At 45.0% G+C, this 27,174-nt stretch overlaps 1 protein-coding gene across 4 annotated transcripts in view; it reads left to right on the forward strand.

Moving 5' to 3' along the window:
- The first annotated feature begins 10,634 nt into the window (after positions 1-10,634).
- Positions 10,635-27,174, forward strand: part of LOC122551019 (V-type proton ATPase 116 kDa subunit a2-like) — a 93,583-nt gene continuing 77,043 nt past the window's right edge. For 3 of the 4 annotated variants that reach the window (XR_006311990.1, XM_043692666.1, XM_043692664.1), the window contains exons 1-2: positions 10,636-10,991; positions 26,647-26,725. Coding sequence is in view for 3 of the 4 variants with exons in the window: in XM_043692666.1 (XP_043548601.1) it covers positions 10,875-10,991; positions 26,647-26,725 (196 nt within the window). In the remaining variant the exon portion in view is untranslated. Of the gene's footprint in view, positions 10,992-26,646; positions 26,726-27,174 lie in introns of all 4 variants that reach the window. The other variant, XM_043692665.1, reaches the window with a different exon arrangement.

Consider the following 27,174-nt stretch of genomic DNA (forward strand, 5'->3'; position numbering starts at 1 on the left):
TCCCCTCATGATAGCCATTTCCGCTTGGGAAAAAGTCTCTGGCTATCCACTCTATCTATGCCTCTCATCATCTTGTACACTTCTACCAAGTCACCCCTCATCCTTCTGCATTCTCCAATGAGAAGTGCTCCCTCAACCTTTCCTCATAAGACATGTCCTTTAGTCCAGGCAGCATCCTGGTAAATCTCCTCTACACCCTCTCTCAAACTTCCCACATCCTTCCTATAATGAGGCGAGCAGAACGGAACACTATATTTAGCCATGATCATAATGAATGGTGGTGCTGGCTCAAAGGCAGAATTTTCTACTCCTGCATCTATTGTCTATATTCCAAGTGTGATCTAACCAAGGCTCTATAGAGCTGCAGCATAACTTCACTGCTCTTAAACTCAATCCCCCTGCTAATGAAAGCCAACACACCATACGCCTCCTTAACAACCCTATCAACTTGGGTGGCAACTTTGAAGGATCTATGGACAGGGACCTCCAAGAGTCTTCTGTTCCTCTACACTGCCAAGAATCCTGCATGCATTCTGCATACAAATTTGACCTTCCAAACCAAATAATTTCTCACTTTTCCAGGTTGAACTTTATCTGCCACTTATCAGCCCAGTTCTGCATCCTATCAATATCTCGTTGCAACCTATAACATCCCTCCACACTATCCACAACTCCACCAACCTTCGTGTCATCCGCAAACTTACTCACCCACCGTTCCACTTCCTCATCCAAGTCACTTATAAAAATCACAAAGAGCAGCGGTCCCAGAACCAATCACTGTGGAACAACACTTGTCACTGAACTCCAAGCTGAATACTTTCCATCTACTACCACCCTCTGTCTTCTACATCCAGACAGCCAAATTTCCCTGTATGCCATGCCTCCTTACTTTCTGAATGAGCCAACCATGGGGAACCTTATTAAACGCCTTGCTAAAATCCATGTCCACCACATTCACCACTCTATCTTCATCTGTGTGTTTTGTCACATCCTCAAAGTATTCAATTAGGCTTGTGAGGCATGTCCTGCCTCTCACAAAGCCATGCTGACTATCTCTAATCAGTCCTTGCCTTACCAAAAAAAGAACCTTTAATATAGCGTCACCTTTTTTCACACTATACAGTAGATTCTGAAATGGTTCTCATGCCTGTCTGTTCTTTAAAGTGATCACCTCTTTGGCAAAGACTATTTTGATGCGAATCTTAGTTGTCATCTGCCAAGATTGTTTTCCATCAATCAAACATATTCTTTAATACTAGGTATTGCACAATCTTTAAACTACCTGCATATATAAAATTTCAGTAACTATAATACAGTGCCTGTTTTGTCAATATTGGTCTGGATTTTGCAATATTAATGACTGGGAAGCTATCATCATTCACCAAGTTTCCTTGAATATTGACAGCAGCTTCTGGAATCTGCACAGTCATAGTTGATCTGAGACATCCAGAAGTTGTCAGTAGTTCTCTGCTTTTCCAGTAGATGTGGTGTTGAACTTTGGAGTCTCCACAGATTGCAACAAAATAGAAATCCTGAATTGGTGAACCTTTACACTTTGCACTCTAGGTTGCACCTTTTTGAATGAGGTGTTACTGGATTTTTAAGTGCACTAAGCACATCATTACTGAAATCTCTTGTTCTTCCATTTACTTTAGTGCAGGGCAAGAGTTATTGCTGGGGGAAAGGCAGTTACAATGCGATTATGCAAGATGTGGAAGGAAACTGCAGGGGATGGACACAATTGAAATATGGAGCCTATTCAAAGAACAGCTACTACGGGTCCTTGATAAGTATGTACCTGTCAGGCAGGGAGGAAGTTGTTGAGTTCAGGAGCTGTGGTTTACTAAGGAAGTTGAATCCCTTGTCAAAGGGAAGAACATGGCTTCTGTTAGGACGAGATGTGAAGGCTCATTTAGGGCACTTCAGAGTTACAAGTTAGCCAGGAAAGACCTAGAGAGAGAGAGCTAAGAACAACCAGGAAGGGACATGAGAAGTCTATGGCGGATGGGATCAAGGAAAACCCTAAGGCATTCTATAGGTATATCGGGAATAAAAGAATGATGACTAGAGTAAGATTAGGGCCAATCAAGGATAGTAGTGGGAAGCTGTGCGTGGAGTCAGAGGAGATAGGGGAAGCGCTAAATGAATATTTTTTGCCAGTATTCAGACTAGAAAAAGACAATGTTGTTAAGAGGAATACAGGCTGCTAGACTGGATGGGATCGAGGTTCACAAGGAGGAGGTGTTAGTAATTCTGGAAAGGGTGAAAATAGATAAATCCCCTGGGCAGGATGAGATTTATCCTAGGATTCTCTGGGAAGCCAGGGAGGACAATGGCGAGCTTTTGGCTTTGATCTTTATGTTGTCATTCTCTACAGAAATAGTGCCAGAAGACTGGAGGATAGCAAATGAGACAACCCTGGTAACTATAGACCATGGGGAGAAAGTGAGGTCTGCAGATGCTGGAGATCAAAGCTGAAACTTTATTGCTGGAACAGCACAGCAGGTCAGGCAGCATCTAGGGAACAGAAGATTCGACGTTTCGGGCACATGCCCTTCTTCAGGAAAATTGCATTTGCTATGCTTTCCTTTCCGGGTCAGTGTAGTGACTATAGGAGTTGGCAGGTCATGTTGCGGCTGTACAAGATATTCCTGAAGAAGGGCATGTGCCCGAAACGTCGAATCTTCTGTTCCCTAGATGCTGCCTGACCTGCTGTGCTGTTCCAGCAATAAAGTTTCAACTATAGACCATGGTCGATGTGGTGTATTTGGATTTCAGTGAGCGTTTGATAAGATTCCCCACAGTCGGCTATTGCACAAAGTACAGAGGCAAGGGATTGAGGGTGATTTTAGCGGTTTGGCTCAGAAATTGGCTAGCTGAAAGAAGACAGAGGGTGGTGCTTGATTGTAAATGTTCATCCTGGAGTTCAGTTACTAGTGGTGTACAGCAAGGATCTGTTTTGGGTCCACTGCTGTTTGTCATTTTTATAAGTGACCTGGATGAGGGCTTTGAGGATGTTGAGTTGTGGATATTGCAGAAGGATGTTGTAGGTTACAGAAGGACATGGATAAGCTGCAGAGCTGGGCAGAGAGGTGGCAAATGAGTTTAATGTGGAAATGTGTGAGGTGATTCATTTTTGGAAGGAGTAACAGGAATACAGAGTACTGGACTAATGGTAAGATTCTTGATAGTGTAAATGGAAGATTCTTGGTAGATTAGCAAGTTTTGAGCATCTTGGTAGATTTCTGGTAGAGAGATCTCTGTGTCCATATATATAGATCCTCAAAGTTTGTGCGAAGATTTGTAGCTCGGGTGCTCGTTGTGGTTCTGTTCGCCGAGCTGGAAGTTTTTGTTGCAAACGTTTCGTCCCCTGACTAGGCGACATCATCAGTGCTTGGGAGCCTCCTGCGAAGGAGGCTCCCAAGCATTGATGATGTTGCCTAGCCAGGGGACAAAACGTTTGCAACAAAAACTTCCAGCTCGGCGAACAGAACCACAACATAGAGATCCTTGCAAGTTGCGACCCAGTTTGGTAGACTTGTTAAGAAGGCATATGGTGTGTTAGCTCTTATTGGTAGAGGGATTGAGTTTCAGAAACATGTCATGCTGCAGCTGTACAAAACTCTGGTGCGGCCGCACTTGGAGTATTGTCACTGCATTATGGGAAGGATGTGGAAGCTTTGGGAAGGGTTCAGAGGAGATTTACCAGGATGTTGCCTGGTATGGAGGGAAGGTCTTACGAGCAAAGGCTGAGAGACTTGATGCTGTTTTCGTTAAAGAGAAGAAGGTTGAGATGACTTAATTGAAGCATATAAGATAATCAGAAGGTTAGATAGGGTGGACAGTGAGAGCCTTTTTCGTTGGATGGCGGTGGCTAGCACGAAGGGACATATCTATCAATCCTCAATTTAAAGCTATAGGATAGATGTCTGAGGTAGTTCCTTTATTTGGAGAGTAGTGGTGTGGAACGCACTGCCTGCAACAGTAGAAGACTCCTCAACTTTAAGGGCATTTAAATGATCATTGGATAGACATGGATGAAAATGGAATAGTGTAGGTTAGTTGGGCTTCAGATTGGTTTCACAGGTCGGCGCAACATCGAGGGCCGAAGAACTCTTCATTCAATGTACTGATTTCGTATTTGGTCTTATACCACTAAGTATTGCTGAACAAAGACATTTTGTTGAAGCGGTTTGTCTTCCACTCACCAGGACTGTTGGGGTGGAATGACTAAATGACTCACTGAATACCTGGAGTCCACTTCCTGTATCAGAGTTTATTGATGTTGCCTTGGTGGGAAGAAAACCACTAGGAATCCAGAAGTTTCTTCCCTCAAGAAGGAAAGAGAGAAACTGTTATACATTTGTTTTAAACCCACCTTAGCATTTGCAAGCCAATTATGTTATTGATTGATTACATATACATTGAATCAAATCAATCGTGACTGCTTGATCAGTTAATGAACACTTGCAGGTCTTCCCAGGATTTCATGATGTTTATTGGACATCCTTATCACCTGTCCTTGTGCTTTCACAATGTGTCTTATTTACCCACATTCCAATCCTGCTGACTTCTGCATCTGTGATTCAAACCTCCCAGCTCACAGGATGAGAGTTTCTCCCTGCTGAGGCTGTCTCTTCACAGGAACTCCGTTAAAACCCTTAATCCTGCTACATTAAAAACTCCATTATAATATACACACACAATGGATTACAATTATCTAAAGGATTTTAACTAATGTAAGTTGAGCTTTATTCTTCTATCTGATATTAAAATACCAAACTTTGGATTAGCTTGCTTCTAACTGTGCTTTTCAAGGGTGTCCCTTATCCTAACTGTGTAAGCTGTAGCTACATTTTTGCTTTTTAATAAGATTCGATTGTATGATTTTTGAGGTATTTTATATCCTATCTGGTTTCTGTAAAAATCATGACTCTGAGCAAATGACTGCTTCAGCTGACTATCTACTTCACCCATTTTTATTTCGACTAAAAACTATGAGCAGCCATTTTATGTCAACAAGAACCATGGGCAGCCTTTCGACCTATAAAGGGAAGGCAAGCATTAGTCAGAGGGAAATGGGTCTGGTTATTCTTCAGAGGGTTGGTGCGGACTTGTTGGGCCGTAGCTAATCTAATCTAAACCAATATCTTGTACAGCCGCAACATGACCTGCCAACTCCTATAGTCACTACACTGACCTGGAAAGGAAAGCATAGCAAATGCAATTTTGGCTATCCTATCCACCTGCAACTCCACTTTCAAGGAACCATGAACCTACACTCGGAAGATCTCATTGTTGAGCAACACTCCCCAGGACCTTCCCATTAAGTGTATAAGTCCTGCTCTGATTTGCTTTTCCAAAATGTGGCACCTCACATTTATCTAAATTAAACTCCATCTGCCACTCCTAAGCCCACTGGCCCATCTGATCAAGATCCAGTTGTACTCTAAAGTGCTGTCCACTACACCTCCAATTTGGTGTCATCTACTAACTGTACCTCCTATGTTCATTTGAATGTTCAAATTGATTTTGATCTGTATATTTTATATATATTCAGTGCATGTGACTTCTTTAGTAGAATATAGAACAATACAGTGCAGAACAGGCCCTTGATGTTGTGTTGATCTGTGAGCCATTCTAAACTCGCCCCCCCCCCCCCCCACACTATCCCATAATCATCTATGTGCTTATTCATGGATTGTTTAAATCTCCCTAATGTGACTGAGTTAACTACACTGGCAGGCAGGGCATTCCACACCCTTACAACTCTTTGAGTAAAGAACCTGCCTCTGACATCTGTCTGACATCTGTCTTAAATCTATCACCCCTCAATTTGTTGTTATGCCCCCTCGTCCAAGCTGATGTCATCATTCCTAGGAAAAAGACTTTCCCTGTCTACTCTATCTAATCCTCTGATCATTTTATATGTTTCTATCAAATCCCCTCTTAGCCTTTTTCTTTCCAATGAGAACAGACCAATAAGTCACATTCTCAAGATAACTAAGGTTTTATAACAAAAGGTGACATCTCAGCTCAGAAAATGCATTAAAGGTATGAGATTAGTGTCTGTCTGTATCCCAATCTTGAGTCAGACTGGTTCTATTTCCAAAGTGGAATTTACAAAATATTACAAAAATGCAGGTTCTGTATTTTTTGACCAAAATAGAATGTATCTGCAAATATAGTTCTGCAAATACAAATTCACCCCATAAACCTATGTGTGCGCGTATGTAGGAGAGAGACAGAGTGTGAGTGTGCACGTGAGAAAGTGTGTTTGCATGTGTTAAAGCTTGGTAAAGTGTGAGTGTGATGGGGTATAAGCCTGTGAGAGGGTGCATGTGTGTGTGTGGGGGGGGGGGGCTGTGTGTATGTGAGAGAGTGATTTAGTGCAGTGGGGTCACCTGTAGTGTGACATGAACTCAAGATCCTAGTTGAGGCCATCCCCATGGGTACAGAAATTGGCCATCAGCCACTGCTTGGCCGCTTGTGCTGGTGCTTGGAGGATGGTCGCCTGAAGGTCTGAGGCCAAATGTCCCTGACAGCTGAAGTGTTCCCTGACTGGGAGGGAAGATGTCTGGTGATTGTGCGGTTTCCATTCATCCGTTTGCGTAGCATCTACTTGGTCTTACTTGCTTCAGAGCATCCTTGCCTGCAGTGCATGAGATAGACAACATAGGCCGAGTCACATGAGTACTTGCTGTGTACGTGGTGGGTGGTGGCCTGACGTACAATGGTGGTATCTATGTCAACACTCTAACACGTCTTTCAGTGATTGGCAAGACAGGGTTGTACGGTGTTTTGGTCGATGTTGTCTTGAAGCATGGGCACTTTGCTCTGAATAATCATCTGTTTAAGGTTTGGCAGTTGTTTAAAGGCAAGAAGTGGAGGCATAGGGAAGGTTTTGACGAGGTGTTCATCCTAATTGATGACGTGTTTGCAGGCTGCGAAGAACATGGCGTAATTTTCTACTCCCGGGAAATACTGTATAATGAAGAGTACCCTAATGGTTGCAACCAGTGTCGGTCTCCTGAGGAGGTCATTACGGTTTCTTGTTGTGGCACATTGGAACTGGCAATCGATGAGTTGAACATTGTTATTCTTATGAGAGCATCCTTGAGCACTTTCAGGTGTCTGTTACGTTCCTCCTCATCTGAACAGATTCTGTGTCTGAATAGGGTTGTCCGTCGGGGATGGCTGTTTTAATGTGTTTAGGGTGGAAGCTAGAGAAGTGTAGCACCATGCGGGTTGCGGAAGAGTGAGGTACTGAGGTGCCCATCCTTGATGGAGATGCATGTGTCCAAGAATGACACAGATTCTAAAAAGTAGTCCTTGGTAGCATGGTGGCATGAAATGCATTGAGGGCAGAACGGTAGATGTGATCTATATGGACTTCAGTAAGGCGTTCGACAAGGTTCCCCATGGGAGACTCATTAGCAAGGTTAGATCTCATGGAATACAGAGAGAACTAGCCATTTGGATACAGAACTGGCTCAAAGGTAGAAGACAGAGGGTAGTGGTGGAGGGTTGTTTTTCAGAATGAAGGCCTGTGACCAGTGGAGTGCCACAAGGATCGATGCTGGGTCCTCTACTTTTTGTCATTTACATAAATGATTTAGTTGCATGCATAAGAAGTGCAGTTAGTAAGTTTGCAGATGATACCAAAATTGGAGGTTGGGAGGTCATGTTCTGGCTGTACAGGACATTGGTTAGGCCACTGTTGGAATATTGCGTGCAATTCTGATCTCCTTCCTATCGGAAAGATGTTGTGAAACTTGAAAGGGTTCAGAAAAGATTTACAAGGATGTTGCCAGAGTTGGAGGATTTGAGTTGTAGGGAGAGGCTGAACAGGCTTGGGCTGTTTTCCCTGGAGCATCAGAGACTGAGGGGTGACCTTATAGAGATTTACAAAATTATAATGGGCATGGATCGGATAAATAGGCAAAGTCTTTTCCCTGGGGTCGGAGAGTCCAGAACTAAAGGGCAAAGGTTTAGTGTGAGAGGGAAAAGATGTAAAAAAGACCTAAGGGACAACGCTTTCATGCAGAGGGTGGTACGTGTATGGAATAAGCTGCCAGAGGATGTGGTGGAGGTTGGTATAATGGCAACATTTAAGAGGCATTTGGATTGGTATATGAATAGGAAGGGTTTGGAGGGATATGGGCCAGGTACTGGTAGGTGGGACTAGATTGGGTTGAGATATCTGGTTGGCATGGCCAGGTTCGACCGAAGGGTCTGTTTCTATGCTGTACGTCTCTATGATTGACTGCCTGCAGATTGAGCATTTTTTGAGCCAAATAGAATCTATCTGTAACTATTCTGCAAATACAAATTCACCCTATAGACTCATATGTTTTGTGTGCATGCATGATCAAATTCACCCTATAGACTAATATGTTTTGTGTGCATGCATGATAGTGTGCGTGTGTGCGTGTGCGCGTATAGGGGTGAGGGGGGTTTGAGTGTGGGGTGTGTCTATGTATGTGTGTATGTATGAGAGAGGGTCAGCGTGAATGTGAGAGTATTGTGTGATCACCTCTATTGTGACATTTGTCTACTACAAACCAACCGACTCCCACAGCTACCTGGACTACACCTCCTCCCATCCTGCCCCCTGTAAAAACGCCATCCCATTCTCCCAATTCCTTCGTCTCCGCCGCATCTGCTCCCAGGAGCACCAGTTCAAAATACGTATAACACAGATGGCCTCCTTCTTCAAGGACCGTAATTTCCCCCCCAACGTGGTCGACGGTACCCTCCACCGCATCTCCTCCACTTCCCGCTCCTCCGCCCTTGAGCCCCGCCCCTCCAACCGCCACCAGGACAGAACCCCACTGGTCCTCACCTACCACCCCACCAATCTCCATGTACAGCGCATCATCCGCCGTCACTTCCGCCACCTCCAAACAGACCCCAGCACCAAGGATATATTTCCCTCCCCTCCCCTATCAGCTGTCCGTAGAGACCACTCCCTCCGCGACTCCCTTGTCAGATCCACACCCCCCACCGACCCAACCACCACTCCCGGCACCTTCCCTTGCAACCGCAGGAGGTGCAACACTTGCGCCCACACCTCCCCCCTCACTTCTCTCCAAGGCCCCAAAGGAAACTTCCATATCCGCCACAGATTCACCTGCACCTCCACCCACATCATCTACTGCATCCGCTGCAGCCGGTGTGGCCTCCTCTATATTGGCGAGACAGGCCGCCTACTTGCGGAGCGATTCAGAGAGCACCTCTGGGCCACCCGGACGAACCAACCCAACCAACCTGTAGCACAGCATTTCAACTCCCCCTCCCACTCCACCGAGGATATGCAGGTCATTGGACTCATCCACCGCCAAACCACAACAACCCGACGGTCGGAGGAGGAGCATCTTATCTTCCGACTGGGAACCCTCCAACCACAGGGGATGAACTTGGACCTCACCAGTTCCTTCACCCCCCCTCCCCCCACCTTGTCTCAGCCGAATCCCTCCAGCCCGGCACCGCCCTCCTGACCTGCAGTCTTCTTCTTGACCTCTCCGCCCCCACCCTACTCCGACCTATCACCCTCACCTTGACCTCTTTCCACCTATCACATTTCCAACGCCCCTCCTCCAAGTCCCTCCTCCCTACCTTTTATCTTCTCCTGCTGAACACTCTCTGCTCATTCCTGAAGAAGGGCCTGTGCCCGAAACGTCGAATCTCCTGTTCCCTGCATGCTGCCTGACCTGCTGTGCTGTTCCAGCAATAAAGTTTCAACATGCACCCAACGTCCTAGTTGAGGTGATTTTTCACGGGTATTGAACTTGGCTATCAGCCTCTGCTTAGCCACTCTGCATTGTTGCATATCCTGAAGTCTGCCTTGGAAGACTATCATCCCAAGATCTCCGATTAGGATAGAACACCCCTGTCTGGTGATTGTGGTGTTCATCCATCTGTTGTCATAGCATCTGCTTGGTCTTGCTAATGTACCGTGCCTCAGGGTATCTTATATTGTAGCCAATGAGACTGACAACGATGGTCAGTCATATAAGTGCCTGCTGCGCACATGGTGTGTTCTAAATAAATCTAGTCCCATTTTCTCATAGAATCCCTCCACTGTGGAAACAGGCCATTTAGCTCACCAAGTTCACATCATTGTGCCTGAGATTTTTGGGTGACCTTAAGGGGGAGTAGGTGGGGTCCTTCGTGAAAGTGAGGACTGCAGACGCTGGAGATTAGAGTCAAGATTAGAGTGGTGCTGGAAAAGCACATCAGCTCAGGCAGCATCCGGAGCCCTTCATCAGGAATAGAGGCTGGGTGCCTCAGGTGCAGAGATAAATGGGAGGGGGGTGGCGCTGGGGGGGAAGGTAGATGACAGTGCAATAGGTGGATGGAGGTGGGAGTAAAGGAGGGGATGGTGGACTGGGGATAGATGGGAAGAGTGACAGGTCATGGACATGGTGCTGAGCTTGCAGGTGGAAGTTGGGGCATCAGAAAAGTGGGCGGGGCAGTGTGACGCGTGATGGGTAGGCGGGGTCAGTGTTCCGAGTTAGCCCTGCCCACTGAAGGGGCGTCTCAATGCGCCTGCCACTCAGAGCGGTGTTTGTCTTGGGGCGGGGGACGGGAAAGCTGGCGTGTCAATCAGGTGGGCGGGACCTTCCGTGTACATCAGCGCGCTACCCGGAAGTGGCGTGGCTGGCAGGGCTCCTACCACCTCCGGTTCTGGAGTAGAGTGAGCGGCGTCTTCATCAAATTCCCCCCCGGACCAGGTCCTGGTCGTGACATCGCGGCCGACCCCAGCAGCTGCTGCTGGCATCGCGGCCGTTTCCCGGTCCCGGTCCCGGTCCCGGTCCCGGGTACGGCCTGGTGTAGTTGTGCCGGAGCGGTGTGGACTCTGTGCCGAGACGATGGGCTCTATGTTCCGCGGTGAAGAGATGTGCCTGGCCCAGCTGTTCCTCCAAGCCGCCTCGGCCTATGATTGTGTCAGTGAGCTCGGGGAGGCCGGTTTAGTGGAATTCAGAGACGTGAGTCTGTTTACTGAGTAATCCAGTGACTAACTAGTAACCCCCTACACTCATTGACACTCCACTGATAGTCTGGTGACTAGCAATCCATTCAGAATACACTGCCTAATAATCCAGCCATTGACAACCCTTAATTAGTTAGCAAACCTCTGTTATAAATCCACTCACTGAGAATTTAGTGACTGGCTAATAATCTTTTGTTACTAATTCACTCACTGGCTAGTAATCGACTCGCTGACAATCCACCACCTAAGGAGTAATCCGCTCAGTGATTGTGAATCAATGGATGAAAAGTGATCTGTTTGCTGGTAATCCACTAATTAATAATCTATTGACAAGTATTCCTCTCACTCTCTAACAGTCTTCTTACTGACTGAGAATCTACTGACTAACTAGTCTTTTGTAATAAGTACTAATCGATTTGCTAGTAATACATTTACTGAATAGTAATTTTCTTGTGAGTTAGTGACCAGTTTAAATCATTGACATTACTACTTAATGTATTAGTGTATGGTATTTAATCCAGACCTCATTAACAATTAAATCTTTTAGACATATTGCAAAGTTACTATATATAGATGCTAGTTAATAACTGCTAACATGTTTCACAGTTGAAACGTTATAAGCTATTACGAGGTCAATTCCCGGAATGGCGGGACTATCTTACGCTGAAAGATTGGAACGACTGGGCTTGTATACACTTGAGTTTAGAAGGCTGAGGGGGGATCTGATTGAGACATATAAGATTATTCCTGGAGGCAGGAGGCATGTTTCTGCTGATGGGTGGGTCCTGAACTGGAGGACACAGTTTAAAAGGAGAAAGTGAGGACTGCAGATGCTGGCGATCAGAGCTGAAAATGTGTTGCTGCAAAAGCGCAGCAGGTCAGGCAGCATCCAAGGAGCAGGCGAATCGACGTTTTGGGCATGAGCCCTTCTTCAGGAATATTGTCGATTCTCCTGCTCCTTGGATGCTGCCTGACCTGCTGCGCTTTTCCAGCAACACATTTTCGACACAGTTTAAAAATAAGGGGTAGGCGACTTAGAACAGAGTTGAGGAGATCTGATTGAGGTGATCAGCCATGATCATAATGAACGGTGGTGCTGGCTCGAAGGGCAGAATGGCCTATTCCTGCACCTATTGTCTATTAATAATCTAGCAAGTGTAACTACAAATGTATAAATGACTCCTAAAAAATATATACGGTACTATTCAGCATGTTGTCATTTGATATGTTATTTATTATGTAAGGAATTAGTGTACTATTTAATGTTTGTAATGTTGTATATCCAGCAATAACAAACCCTGTTTATAGAGTAGAATATTTCACTTTGAGATGCAATTTGGATTATATTGGATATTTATTGCAGCTGTTGAAAATGGTGGGGACCTGCCAATCTTTGAAATGTAATTTCAGTATTTTAATTGTAGGATGTCCAATCAAATAAATCACTGGAGATAAGTCACTGATGTTTTCATTCTATGTTTCTGTAGCAATCTAAGGATCAAGGTAGGCCATTTAGGACTGAGATGAGGAGAGTAGTGTCTTCACCCAGTTACTGGTGAGTCTGTGGAACTGTCTGACACAGAAAGCAGTCGAAGCCAAAACATTGAATGTTTTCAAGGAGGAGTTCTTGGGGCTAAAGGGATCAAAGGGTATGTGGAGAAAGTGGGATCAGGGGACTAAACTGCATGATGAACCATGATCAAATTGAATGGCAGAGCAGGTTTGAGGGGCTGAATAGCCTCCTCCTTGATTCTATGTTTTAAAAGGGCTGCTCAAACAGAAGGGAAAGTGAAGTAATTATGGGGAGGTTGTGAGATTTGGTTTGTCTGGTTTTTGCCAGTTTCACAGCCAGCTGGTTTGCTGTTGTAACATTAAAATTGAATGTTGAGAGTGATTACATACAAATAGAACATGGAATTGCTCATAGAATAAGTCAGACAATTTTTCTCACTCACCAAACCCTTCATGATTTTAGACACAACTGTAAGACCTCATCTTAGCTGCCTTTTCTCTAAGGAGAATAGGCCTTTCTCCAATGAAATAATAAGACCATAAGACATAAGAGTGGAAGTAAGGCCATTTGGCCCATCATGTCCTTTCCGCCATTTAATCATGGCTGATGGGTATTTCAAATCCACTTACCCGCACTCTCTCCATAGCCCTTAATTCCTTGTGAGATCAAAAATTTATAAATTTTTGCCTTGAGGCTGCAGAATGATTTAGACGTTTAGCAGAGTGGTCCAGGAAATGGCTGATGAAATTCAACATGAGCAAACGCGAGGTCTTGCTCTTTGGAAAACAGAATATAGACATGGACTATTTTCTAAATGGTGAGAAAATTCATAAAGCCGAAGTACAAAGGGATCTGGGAATGCTCGTCCAGGATTCTCTAAAGGTTAACTTGCAGGTTGAGTCTGTGGTTAAGAAAGCAAAATGTAATGTTGTTATTTATCAGGGTTGGAACATAAAAGCAGTGATGTGCTTCTGAGACTTTATAAAACTCTAGTTAGACCCCATTTACAGTACTGTCTAATTTTGGGCCCCCTACCTCAGGAAGGACATACTGGCACTGGAGTGTGTCCAGCAGAGATTCAGATGGATGATCCCTGGATTGGTAGGCCTAACATACGATAAATGGCTGAGGCTCCTGGGATTGTATTCAATAGAGTTCTTAGAAGATTGAGAGGAAATCTAATAGAAACTTACAAGGTAATGCATGGCTTAGAAAGGGTGGACGCTGGGAAGTTGTTTCCATTAGGCGGGGAGCTTAGGATCTGTGGGCACAGCCTTAGAATTAGAGGGGATCAGTTTAGAACAGAAATGAGGAGCCATTTCTTCAGCCAGAGGGTGATGGGCCTGTGGAATTCAATGCCTCATCGCTGGAGCTATCCAAGTCTTTAAGAGGCCATTCAATCCATTGAGACCATGCAGGCTGTCTGTAGAGAAATCCAGTCAGTTCCATTTCCCTACTCTCCCCCTGAAGTCTTGTGAATTTATTTCCCGTCCAATTTCCTTTTAAAATAATTCAGCATCTCTGCTTCCAAGGTCCATATTATGTTGGTTAACAGTTTGTTCCTGAATTCATGCAGGATAGTTAATAGTTTATGCTTGTTTTAGTGGCTGTTAACTTTCACCCAGGTTATAGTTTCTAAGCACAGTCCCTTTGTCTGACATTAAACTGACAGGTCTGTCATATTAATGTTTGTCCATATTACAATTAAAATACATTTGCAAAAGAAATATCTAAGTCATAGGTTAGGATTGTTTTCATTAGGAAAAAAGGATGTTGAGGGGAGACCTGATTGAGGTCTACAAAATTGTGAAGGGTATAGACAAGGTAGATAGAGGTGAGCTTTTTCCCAGGGTGAAGGATTCCATAACGAAGTCATGCTTTCAAGGTGAAAGATGAAAGGTTTAAGGGAAATACATGCGGCAAGTATTTCACACAGAGGGTGGTAAGTGCCTGGAACATGTTGCCAGAAGAGGTAGCACAGTAAATTCATTTAAGATACGTCTGGACAGATGCATGAATTGGTGGGGAGCAGAGGGATGCAGATGCTTAGGAATTGGGCGACAGGTTTAGACAGAGGATTTCGATTGCCTCAGGCTTGGCGGGCTGAAGCGCCTGTTTCTGGGCTATACATTTTCTTTGTTCTTTGTAGTTTGAGCCATAATTGTGCTTAGAATTGTTACAATGATAAAACAACAGTTGTATCTTCAAAAGTAACTTGCCATATCTTGGTTAGACTTCAATATTTCTCATTTTTTAAAATATTAGACAGTCACTCCCTCTTGAAACAAACAAAAGCTGAAATTGCTGGGGAAAATCAGCAGGTCTGGTAGAATCCATGGAGAGAAAACAGAGTTAATGTTTCGAGGTCGGTGATCTGCAATGTTGACTCCATTTTGTTTTCTTCATAGATGCTGTCAGATCTGCTGAGTTTCTCTGGCAATTTCTGTTTGTTTGTTTATTTGGGTCTTCAGCATCTACAGTTCTGTTTCACTCCTTCTTGAAAATTAATATTTAAGGATTTTGTGCAGATTTGGATTTCTGAATGCAGGAGTGACTTCATTTTCCTTTAGTAAGTTGCTAGACGTTAACACAGCATTGTGGAAGTGCAGGCTCTATTTTCAGAATGTGATGTTGTTGAGGGTAATATGAGAGAGGCTGAATTGTGTGGTTATTCAATCACTGTGACCGTCTGGGAGAAGACCTCGTACCAACTATGGCATTTTCTTTTCTCTTTCATGAGATGAAGATTGCTGGCAAAAACAACGTTTGGTGCCCATTTCTATTGTCCTTGAGCTGAGTGTCCATTTCCCCATTTCAGAGGGAAGCAACGAATCAACCACATGCTGTGGGTCTAGAGTCACATGTAGGCCAGACTGGGCAAGGATGGCAGATTGCCTTCCTAAAAAGGCATTCATGAACCAAGTGCTTTTTAATAAGAATCATGGTTACTAGTACTCAGGCTAGCTCTCAATTTAGTTTGCTTGAATTTAATTTAATGATGGGATTTGAACCCATGTCCCCACAGTATTAACCTGTCCCTCTTGATTCCTAGTTCAGTGACATTACCATTGTGCCATCATCTTCCCATGATTGTTGACTTTTTAAGGAAACAGTTTGAACTAATTCTTCTATTTTCTGTGAAGTTGAACTGTCAATCTTGCTGCTGTTCCAATTGCAGCTGCAATTCATGTGACTGGGTAGTAAGCCCCTCTCCCACCTTCAGGAAAAACGGAACTTTATAGGAAAGATTTTAAGTGTTCTAATTAAAAAAAAAGTTGGGTTATTTTGTGGTGCTGGACTTTCATCAGGTGTGTGCTTTCTGCTGAGTCAAAGTACAGAATCTTTGCTGCTGTGCTGTCACATTCCCATTTTCCACATCATTGATATTTGAATGAAACAATCAGGGTGAGTTTTGCACTGTAATTTAACGAGTTGTATGAACTAGGTAGAGAATTAGTGTGTAACACGGCATGTCAGAGAGAGCTGTTCAGGCTGATCCCAGGCTTAAGTCAGTCATGCAGGGAGCCATTATAGTTTCACAGCTGATCCTCAAAGTTATTAAATCTTTGTGGGAACAGAGTCTAATGAGAAATGATTTGGAGCCAAATCCAATAAGCATTTATGTGCCAAATGCCACGTAAGTTTAATAGATCATTGTGGAGATATCTCAGTGCCACCTGGAAAAGCTGCTAATTTTGTGACACTGCAGAGCAAAACTGACCGCAGTTTCCCTTTCCACGTGGTTAAAGATGCCCTCCAGCGCATCTCGTCCACATCCCACACCTCTGCCCTCAGACCCCACCCTTCCAACCGTAACAAGGACAGAACGCCCCTGGTGCTCACCTTCCACCCTACCAACCTTTGCATAAACCAAATCATCCGCCAACATTTCCGCAACCTCCAAACTGACCCCACTACCAGAGATATATTTCCCTCCCCACCCCTTTCTGCCTTCCGCAAAGACCGTTCCCTCCGTGACTACCTGGTCAGGCCCTCCTAGAACCCTTCCTGGCACCTTCCCCTGCCACCGCAGGAATTGCAAAACCTGCACCCACACCTCCTCCCCCACCTCCATCCAAGGCCCTAAAGGAGCCTTCCATATCCATCAAAGTTTTACCTGCACATCCGCCAATATCATTTATTGTATCCGTTGCTCCCGATGCGGTCTCCTCTACATTGGGGAGACTGGACGCCTCCTAGCAGGGTGCTTTTGGGAACATCTCTGGGACACCCACACCAACCAACCCCACCGCCCTGTGGCCCAACATTTCAACTCCCCCTCCCACTCTGCCGAGGACATGGAGGTGCTGGGCCTCCTTCACCGCCGCTCCCTCACCACCAGACGCTTGGAGGAAGAACGCCTTATCTTCTGCCTCTGAACACTTCAACCCCAGGGCATCAATATGGACTTCAACAGTTTCCTCATTTCCCCATTCCCCACCTCACTCCAGTTCCAAACTTCCAGCTCAGCACTGTCCCCATGACTTGTCCTACCTGCCTATCTTTTTTTCCACCTATCCACTCCACCCTCCTCCCTGACCTATCACCTTCATCCCCACCCCCACTCACCTATTGTACTCTATGCTACTTTCTCCCCATCCTCCTCTCATTTATCTCTCTCCACCCTTCAGGCACTCTGCCTGTATTCTGATGAAGGGCTTTTGTCCGAAACGTAGATTTTCCTGCTCCTCGGATGCTGCCTGAACTACTGTGCTTTTGCAGCACCACTAATCCAGAATCTAGTTTCCAGCATCTGCAGTCACTGTTTTTACCTGGGTTGAGTTAATGTCCAGGCTCCAAACACTGGGTTCGAGTGAGAGTATTTAATGCGTAGGAATATGTGTAGATCTGAGCACATGCAAATTCACTGTCATTTGTGTTGAGTAGATTCAGGAGGTAAATATCGGAGCAACTGCATCAGACGGATCAATGGAGTGGACAGAACTTCTGAGCACAGGTGTTTGTCGCCTGTTATTGTTTGCCATAATTGTGCCTGTTTTGCAGCACATGTTTACTTTGAGCGAGAGAAATGATCTTCTGTACAGCAGAGAGTGAAAGGTGCTGACACTCTTCCCTGAGGTAGATAACAGCATTCTCTCTAACACTCACACCTTGTGAAAACCAAAAGAACTGCAAATTTTGTAAATCAGAAACGAAAACAGAAATGGCTGGCAAAGCTCAGCAGGTCTGGCAGCATCCGTGGTGAGAAAGCAGAGTAGATATCAGTTCTGACGAAGGGTTACTTGACCTGAAATGTTAACTCTGATTTCTCTCCACAGATGCTGCCAGACCTGCTGAGCTTTTTCAGCCATTTCTGTTTTTGTCCCACATCTTGTAACAGTTCATAACAGAAAAAGAATGATTGCATATCTCTATAGCACATTTCATGATGAGGACAGGTAATGCTGAGATAATATTTAGCTGAAGATTGCTGTAGAAGTGGCAAGTGGATGATCCATCTCGGCTCCTCCTGGTCCTCAGCATCACAGATACCAGCCTTCAGTCAATTTGATTCACTCACCATGATATCGAGAAGCTGCTGAAGGCACTGGATACTGCAAAAGCTGTGAGCCCTGACAACATTCTGGCAACAGTATTGAAGATTTAAACTCCAGAACTTGCCACTCCCCTAACCAAGCTGTTCTAATACAATTACAACACTGGCATCTACCTGACCATGTGGAAAATTGTCCAGGTATGTCCTGTACATAAAAAGCAGGGCAAATCTAATTCAGTCAATTACCATCCCGTCCGTCAACTCTCGATCATCAGTAATGTGATTGAAGTTGTCATCGACAGTGCTATCAAGCAGCACCTGCTCAGCAATAACCTGCTCAGTGACGCCCAGTTTGGGTTCTGCCCAGGGCCATCAGCTCCTGACCTCATTACAGCCTCTGTTCAATATGGAAAAAGATTTGAATTCCAGAAGTGAAGTGATAGCCTTGACCTTAAGGCCACATTCGACCGATTGTGACATCAAGGAGCCTTAGAAAAACTGGAATCAATGGGTATCGGGGGCAAACTCTCCACTATTTGGAGTCAAACCTGACACTTGGCAAAATGGTTGTGGTTGTTGGAGGTCAATCATCTCAGCTCTAGGACATCTCTGCAGGAGTTCGTTCAGGGTATTGTCCTAAGTTCCCTCCATGAAAAGGTCAGAAAAAGCAGGGATGTTTGCTGACAATGTTCAGTACCATTCGTGATGATTCAGACACTGAAGCAGTCCATATCCAAATATCCAGACCCTTCAATCCAACCCACCCATGCCAACCAGATATCTTACATTAATCTAGTCTCATTGGCCAGCATTTGATCCATATCCCTCTAAACCCTTCCTATTCATATTCCCATCTAGATGCCTTTTAAATGGTGTAATTGTACCAGCCTCTACCACTTCCTGTGACATAGGTTTAAGGTGAGGGGAGGAAAGATTTAGAAAGGGAGCCAAGGGGCAACCTTTTCACACAGAGGGTGAAAATTCCATACACTATCACCCTCTGTGTGAAAAAGTTTCCCCTCGGTCCCTTTTTAAATCTTTCCACCCCTCGCCTTAAACCTGTGTCCTCTAGTTTTGTACTCCCCTACCATGGGGAAAAGACCTTGTCTATTCACCCTATCTATGCTCCTCATGATTTTACAAACCTCTATAAGGTCACCCCTCAGCCTCTGACAGTCCAGGGAAAATAGTCCCAGCCTGTTCAGCCTCTCCCTATAGCTCAAATCCTCCAACCCTGGCAACATCCTTGTAAATCTTTCCTGAACCCTTTCAAGTTTCACAACACCCTTCCTATAGCAGGGAGACCAGAATTGCACGCAGTTTTCCAACAGTGGCCTAATCAATGTCCTGTACAGCCGCAACCCGCGTCCCCAACTCTTGTACTCAAACACCTTCTCCACTACCCTAAATTGGGACAATATTTTGGGCCGAAAAGTGGCAAATGACATTTGTGACACACTCTGAAAACAACAAATGCTGGCGATCACAGCAGGTCGGACAGCATCCATGGAGAGAAAACAAGTTAACATTTTGAATCTAGATGACTCTTCATCAGAAGTGAAGTCTCATTCCTAATGAAGGGCTTTTGCCCGAAACTTTGACTTACTTGCTCCTCGGATGCTGCCTGACCTGCTGTGCTTTTCCAGAGCCACTCTAATCTAGAATTAGAAGTGAAGTGTGGAGGAGACCGCATTTATGCTATAGTATGGGAGCGGGTGGATGGGAATAGTGGTGGAGGAAATATGTTGATAGTTCAGATTAAGTGATCAGAATGTGAGAATGGCAGAACAATGGTGTGTCTCCTGCCAGACTTGAAAGGACATCTGGAATGGGGGTGGGCGAGGACATGATAATAAGCTAAAAGAAATGGAAGAAATGTTCGCAATATGAAAGTGTGAATTAAGTAATAAGTCCAGAAGTCTGTAAAGTGCTTAGTCTGAAGATGAGATGTTGTTCCTCCTGTTTGTGTTGTGATTCAGTGGAACACTGCAGCATGCAGAGGACAGAGACATGGGCGTGCGGGCAGGGTGCTGTGTTAAAATGATCAGCTCCAGGAAGGTCAGGGTCCTGCTTGCGCACAGACCGGTGGTGTTCTGCAAAGCACTCAGTCTGCATTTGGTTTCCCCAATGTAAGGTAGGCCACATTGCATGCAGCGAATACAATACACAAAATTGGAGGAGGTACAGATGAAATGCTGCTTCACCTGGAAAGAATATTTAGGCCCAAGGATGGTTAGCAGGGAGTAAGTGAAGTGGCAGATGTTGAACCTTTTTGCGGTTACGTGGGAAGGTGATGAGGGAAGAAGGGGTGGTGTTGGTGGTCATGGAATGGACTAGGGTGTCCCGGAGGGAATGATTCCTGTGAAATACAGATGGGGGAGTGAGGGGAAGATGTGTTTGGTGGTGACGCTCTGCTGGAATTGTCTGAAATTTTGGAGAATGATCCTTCGAATGCGGAGGTTGCTAGAATGAAAAGTGAGGACAGTGGGTACCCGATCACGCTGTTGTGAGTGATGGGAAGGGGCAAGAGCAGCAGCACAAATAATAGGTCAGGTGTTGTTGAGGGCCCTGTCAACCACATGGGTGGGAAACCATGGTTATCGAAGAAGCAAGCCATGGCAGCAGCACTGTTTTGGAAAGTGGCATCATCTGAACAGATGTGATGTAGGCAAAGGAACTGGGAGAATGGGATGGATTCCTTGCAGGATGTGGGGTGTGACGATCTCTAATGAAGGTAGCAGTGGGAGTCAGTGGCTTTGTAGTGGATTGCAGTGGATTCCCCAGTTTATTCCTCAAAATGGAGGCAGAATGTTCAAGGGAAAGTATCAGGAATGGACAGTGTGATAGTTATAGAGGGGTGGAAATTGGAGGCAAAATGAACAAATTTTGCAAGGTTCTGGCTGGACTGTGAAGCAGCACTGAAGCAGTTGTTGATGTTCTGAGAAAACGAATTGAGAGAGGAGGCCAGTATAGGACTGGAACAAGGATTGTTCCACACACCCCGTAAAGAGGCAGGCGTAGTTGGGACCCATGCAGGTGTCCATGGTCTTTGACTTGGCAGAATTGAGATGATGGATTAAAGGAGTAATTGTTCAATGAGAGAACAAGTTCAGGATTAGTGGTGCTGGAAAAGCACAGCAGTTCAGGCAGCGTCCGAGGAGCAGTAAAATCGACATTTCGGGCAAAAGCCCTGCGCAGGTACCAATATCATTTATTGTATCCGTTGCTCCCGATGTGGTCTCCTCTACATTGGGGAGACTGGATGCCTCCTAGCAGAGCGCTCTAGGGAACATCTCTAGGACATCTGCACCAATCAACCCAACCACCCTGTGGCCCAACATTTCAACTCCCCCTCCCACTCTGCCGAGGACATGGAGGTCCTGGGCCTCCTTCACCACTGCTCCCTCACCACCAGATGCCTGGAGGAAGAATGCCTCATCTTCCGCCTCGGAACACTTCAACCCCGGGGCATCAATATGGACTTCAACAGTTTCCTCATTTCCCCTTCCCCCACCTCACCCCAGTTCCAAACTTCCAGCTCAGCACTGTCCCCATGACTTGTCCTACCTGCCTATCTTCCTTTCCACCTATCCACTCCACCCTCCTCTCTGACCTATCGCCTTCATCCCACCCTGATTCATCCATTGTACTCTTTGCTACCTTCCTCCACCCTCCTCCCTGACCTATCACCTTCATCCCCACCCCCACTCACCATTGTACTTTATGCTACTTTCTCCCCACCCTCACCCTCCTCTCATTTATCTTTCCACCCTTCAGGCACTCTGCCTGTATTCCTGATGAAGGGCTTTTGCCCGAAACATTGATTTTTCTGCTCCTCGGATGCTGCCTGAACTGCTGTGCTTTTCCAGCACCACTAATCCAGAATCTGGTTTCCAGCATCTGCAGTCATTGTTTTTACCTAGAGAACAAGTTCAGCCAAGTGGAGGTGAGTGGTGGTGGATGGGGATTGTTGAGGCCTCTGGTCGAGGAAGAAGCCGAAAGCTGTCAGACCATCCTGTTGGGAAATGAAGGTATAGAGGGATTGGACATCCAGGGTGATCAAGAATCACCGCCGAAGGTCACCCACCCAGACCCCTACATTTACCCCTGCACCCAACACTATGGGCAATTTAGCATGGCCGATTCACCTAACCTGCACATTTTTGGATTCTGGGAGGAAATCGGAGCACCCGGAGGAAACCCACGCAGACACTGGGAGAATGTGCAAACTCCACACAGACAGTCGCCTGAGGTGGGAATTGAACCCAGGTCTCTGGCGCTGTGAGGCAGCAGTGCTAACCACTGTACCACCATACTGCTGTCACTGGGTCAAACTCTTGGAATTCCCTTTCTACGGACATTGTGGTAATATCTACAGCACACAGATTGCGGTGGTTCAAGATGGCAGCCCACCTCCCATCTTCTCATGGTAACTAGGAAGAGACAATAAATGCTGACCCAGCCAAAGTCGCCTGCATCCCCTGAACGAATCAAAGAAAAACCTTGAAGGGTGACAGCACTTAGCTTGTATGCAGCGATCTCCCACAGCAGCACTGAGATAGTAACCTGAATAATAGAATAAATAGACAAAGTCTTTTCCCTGGGGTGGGGGAGTCCCAAACTATAGGGCATAGGTTTTAAGGTGAGGAGATAAGATATAAAACAGACTTAAGGGACAACGTTTTCACACAGAGGGTGGTGCATGTATGGGATGAGCTGCCAGAGGAAGCAGTGGAGGCTAGTACAATTGCAACATTTAAAAGGCATTTGGATGGGTATATGAATAGGAAGGGTTTGGAGGGTTATGCACCCTAGATTAGGTTGGGATATCTGGTCGGCATGGACAAGTTGGACTGAAGGGTCTTTTTTCGTGCTGTACATCTCTGACTAATCTGTTGTATTGATGGTTAGATGGCAATGCATGGGGGCAGGTTTGAGCCAGGATTCCCTCTTCTCCCTAACACTGACATATCGATGGGAGCTTGATTCAACAGCTCAGTATCAGGCTGGATTGTAACACTGTGGATAGATCCAGTAGGTAGTTTGTGTGGACAGAGGTGGTTTCAGGTTGTGCATCTTGCAGTTAAATTAACCCAGGCAATGAAAGTAAAGTTTTTAGATGAACCTTGCAAAGATTATTTCAGTGGAGTTGACAGTTTGAGGGGATAGTTGTAGAACTGTTTCTGTCTGCTGGGAGATGAGGTGGATGGAGTAAGATCATGCTGGAATGAACTGAATATGACTTTAACCAATTGAGGGCCCATTTCTCTTTTTGTGCATTCCTGTCTTGTGTCTAAACGTTGAGGTTGCTTTGTGAGTGAGCAGAGCATTCTCTGTTTTAACAATATGGGACACTGGGAGGTGGTTTTCTCTGACACTGTCTCCTGGTAAGGGATTGACCCTTTTAGGACCAAGACAAGGAGAAACTTCATACGGAGGGAGTGAATCTTTAGAATTCTCTGCCCCCACAGGACTATGGAGTCACCATCATTAACTTTATTTAAATAGAGACAGATTTTTGGGCCTTAGAGAGCAGGTTGGAAACTAGAGTTGGAGCCTAATATCCGTTATAAGGCTTTTGAAGGCTGCAACATGCTTGATGGGCTGAATGGTCTAAGCTTATTCCAGACCCTCTGGCCTTATGATAATGATCACGCTCACGCCTACTCTTGCTCTAATGTATGTGCTCTCGCATGCTCTCTCTTTGTCTGTCTGTCTCTATCTGAAATCTCTAAAAATCCTCTTTCATCCTTACGCATGGTGTTCATTTCATAAGTTGTGGAAATGAGGCCACCAAGGAATTCAAAATATTTAATTTGGTGCCCATACTTGAGAATGTACTGGTTTAATTGAGTTTTACCTAATCAGTCTCTGGTAGTGAACACTGGTATGGTCACAGAGCCAGGTAAGTTAATTCTGTGTCCTCCTCAGTAATCACAACCCACCGCTGTTCAATATCCTCTCCTCACTGCCTCATGTAGTTTAAAAATGGAAATCCCACTCCAGAGCGTTGAGCACAAGATCAAAACAGACACTCTACTGCACTACTGTGGGAGCGCTGCATGGTTGGAGGGTGAGCGCTGCATGGTTGGAGGGTCAGCGCTGTGGGAGTGCCTGAACATGATTGTCTTGCTCAACTGTTTCAGTGGCAATTAATAATCAGCCACATTGCTGAAGGTCTGAACTCACGTGTAGGCCAGACCAGGTAAGGACTTTAGTGAACAGATGGAGTTTTGAAGATACTCTCTGATAGTTTGATGGTCAGCATCACCAAGTCTAGAGTCTGTGTGCCCAGCACACTTGCATGTGCCCCTGGATGGCTCGTCCAATGATCTTATCTCTACACCCACACCTCTCCTTCTGTATGATGAGAACACTTGGATCCCTTGTCTAAGTTTCCCCAAGAGTTAACAATTGTCATTCTGAGCATCAGGATTCTTGACTGTGAGCACCAGATGTTGGTCTTGAACATGATCGATCTGCTTCTGACCCAGAGCTTAGGGCTGTTGTGATGCAGTGATAGTCATAGAGTCATAGAGATGCACAGCATGGAAACTGACCCTTCAGTCCAACCTGTCCATGCCAACCAGCTATCCCAACCCAATCTAGTCCCACCTGCCAGCACCCGGCCCATATCCCTCCAAACCCTTCCTATTTATATACCCATCCAAATGCCTCTTAAATGTTGCAATTGTACCAGCCTCCAACACTTCCTCTGGCAGCTCATTCCATATATGTACCACCCTGTGTAAAAAAGTTGCCCCTTGGGTCCCTTTTATATCTTTTCCCTTTCACCCTAAACCTATGCCCTCTAGCTCTGCACTCCCAGACCCCAGGGGAAAGACTTTGTCTATTTATCCTACCCATGCCCTTCACAGTTTTGTAAACCTCTATAAGGTTTCAGGTTTCACAACATCTTTCCGATAGGAAGGAGACCAGAATCGCACGCAATATTCCAACGGTAGCCTAACCAATGTCCTGCACAGCTGCAACACGACCTCCCAACTCCTGTACTCAATACTCTGACCAATAAAAGAAAGCATACCAAATGCCTTCTTCACTATCCTATTTACCTGTGACTCCACTTTCAAGGAGCTATGAACCTGTACTCCAAGGTCTCTTTGTTCAGCAACACTCCCTAGGACCTTACCATTAAGTATGTAAGTCCTGCTAAGATTTGCTTTCCCAAAATGCAGCTCCTCACATTTAACTGAATTAAACTCCATCTGCCACTTCTCAGTCCATTGGCTCATCTGGTCAAGATCCTGTTGTAATCTGAGGTAACCTACTTCACTGTCCACTACACCTCAAATTTTGGTGTCATCTGCAAACTTACTAACTGTACCTCTTATGTTCGCATCCAAATCATTTATGTAAGTGACAAAAGTAGAGGGGCCAGTACTGATTCTTGTGGCACTCCACTGGTCACAGGTATCCAGTCCGAAAAACAACCATCCACCACCACCCTCTGTCTTCTACCTTCGAACCAGTTCTGTATCCAAAGTGTCCTTACCTTTTGGGTCAAATGGCTCTGGATCAAATCCCACCTGCTGTAGAAGTGTGTCATAATTGGTCTGACCAAGTTGGTTAAAAATATCTACAATACAGGATCCAACAGCTAATTTATTCCATTGAATCGGACCATTTTCTTTTGAATTTTCATACCCATGACCAAGTGAATTCCCTACCTCTGTCCCCTACAACTTGGATCTTGTTGTTATATTGACACCTGCTGATGATGAAGATACACTTCAATGGAGAAATCAAATCTTCTTGTTGAAGACATTTTCTCATTTCATAGAGAAAATAATGTACTTACAGGAATTCAAAGTGACACTGTACAATTTATAGCAATATTTTGTCATTCCGTGCATTCTTATATTGATTTGGGATGCAAATAAAAGGGAAAACAATTAAAAGTGATCATAAAATCACAATGTTCCAGTATTGAACCAGGCCATTTGGTCCATTAGACTGTGTTGTTGCTTTTTTCAACCCTGTCTCATCCCTTATCCTTTTAATGTTTGACCAAGTTTAATTTCACTCCATTTGGCCCATTTAGTCTGCTCCTCCAATCCAGCATGGATGATATATTTCTTAACTCCATTCTCCTGCCTTCTCCCTGTAACCCTTGATCCCCATGCTAATTGATAGCCTACATTTCTGTCTTAAATACACTCAATGACTTGGCCTCAAGTCCTCCATCAGGCACAGCTGAGCTTGCAGCTGATTTGGACCAAAGCTGTGTTCTCTCTAATTTCTTTGGCCACTGAGTCCAATTCCCTGTTTCCAATATGATGCACATATTAAGATCGGCATTTTTAACAGGTTCTAAAACTGGCAGCATCCTCTTAAAATAGAAAGGTGTTTCAATTTCATTTAACCCAAGGATGTGACTGCCCCCATGCATTGCCATCTCAACCATCCAAGAAGGGATTGTGATGGCTGCTTATTGACGTGCCTGCTGACTATTAGATAAATACTCACGCTGGCTACTTTAACTTTCAATTCAGCCTTGTCCAAGAAGCCAAGTCATAATGAATAGATTAATGAAGCAGCAATTCTGTAAGTGATCAAACTTTGAACTACCGCATTGAGCTTTTATTCTGCTAATGAAACATATTTGTATTTGTTTCTCAGCTCAACCCAAATGTCACAACCTTCCAGCGTAAATTTGTCAGTGAGATGAGGAGGTGTGAAGAGATGGAGAAAACACTAGGTAGGTTGGAAGAGATATTTTGCAGATCTTGCTAATTTGAGACCACACATAGAGACTGTTGCTGTCTGAGTGTAATCTTCTTTCTAATACACAGAGATGCTACTGGCCAACACACCAATAAATTCCAGTGAGTTGGTGGCCCACTGGTGATGGGATGTTTGAGAGGCTGGACTAGATCCAGATTTGAGAATCATTAAATGGGTTCCAACCTGTGCTGACTGTCGGTGAGGAGCAGGAACCATAAGATATAGGAGCAGAATTGGGCCATTCAGCCTATTGAGTCTGCTCCACCATTCCATCATGGCTGATATGTTTCTGATTCCCATTCTCCTGACTACTATCTGTAATCTTTGATCCCTTTACTAATCAAGAACCTATCTATCTCTGTTTTAAATACACTCAGTAACTCTGCCTCCACTTCTCTCTCTCTTTCTCTCTCTCTCTTTCTT

Source organism: Chiloscyllium plagiosum, chromosome 6 (genome assembly GCF_004010195.1).
Source record: "Chiloscyllium plagiosum isolate BGI_BamShark_2017 chromosome 6, ASM401019v2, whole genome shotgun sequence".
Lineage (NCBI taxonomy): Eukaryota > Metazoa > Chordata > Chondrichthyes > Orectolobiformes > Hemiscylliidae > Chiloscyllium > Chiloscyllium plagiosum.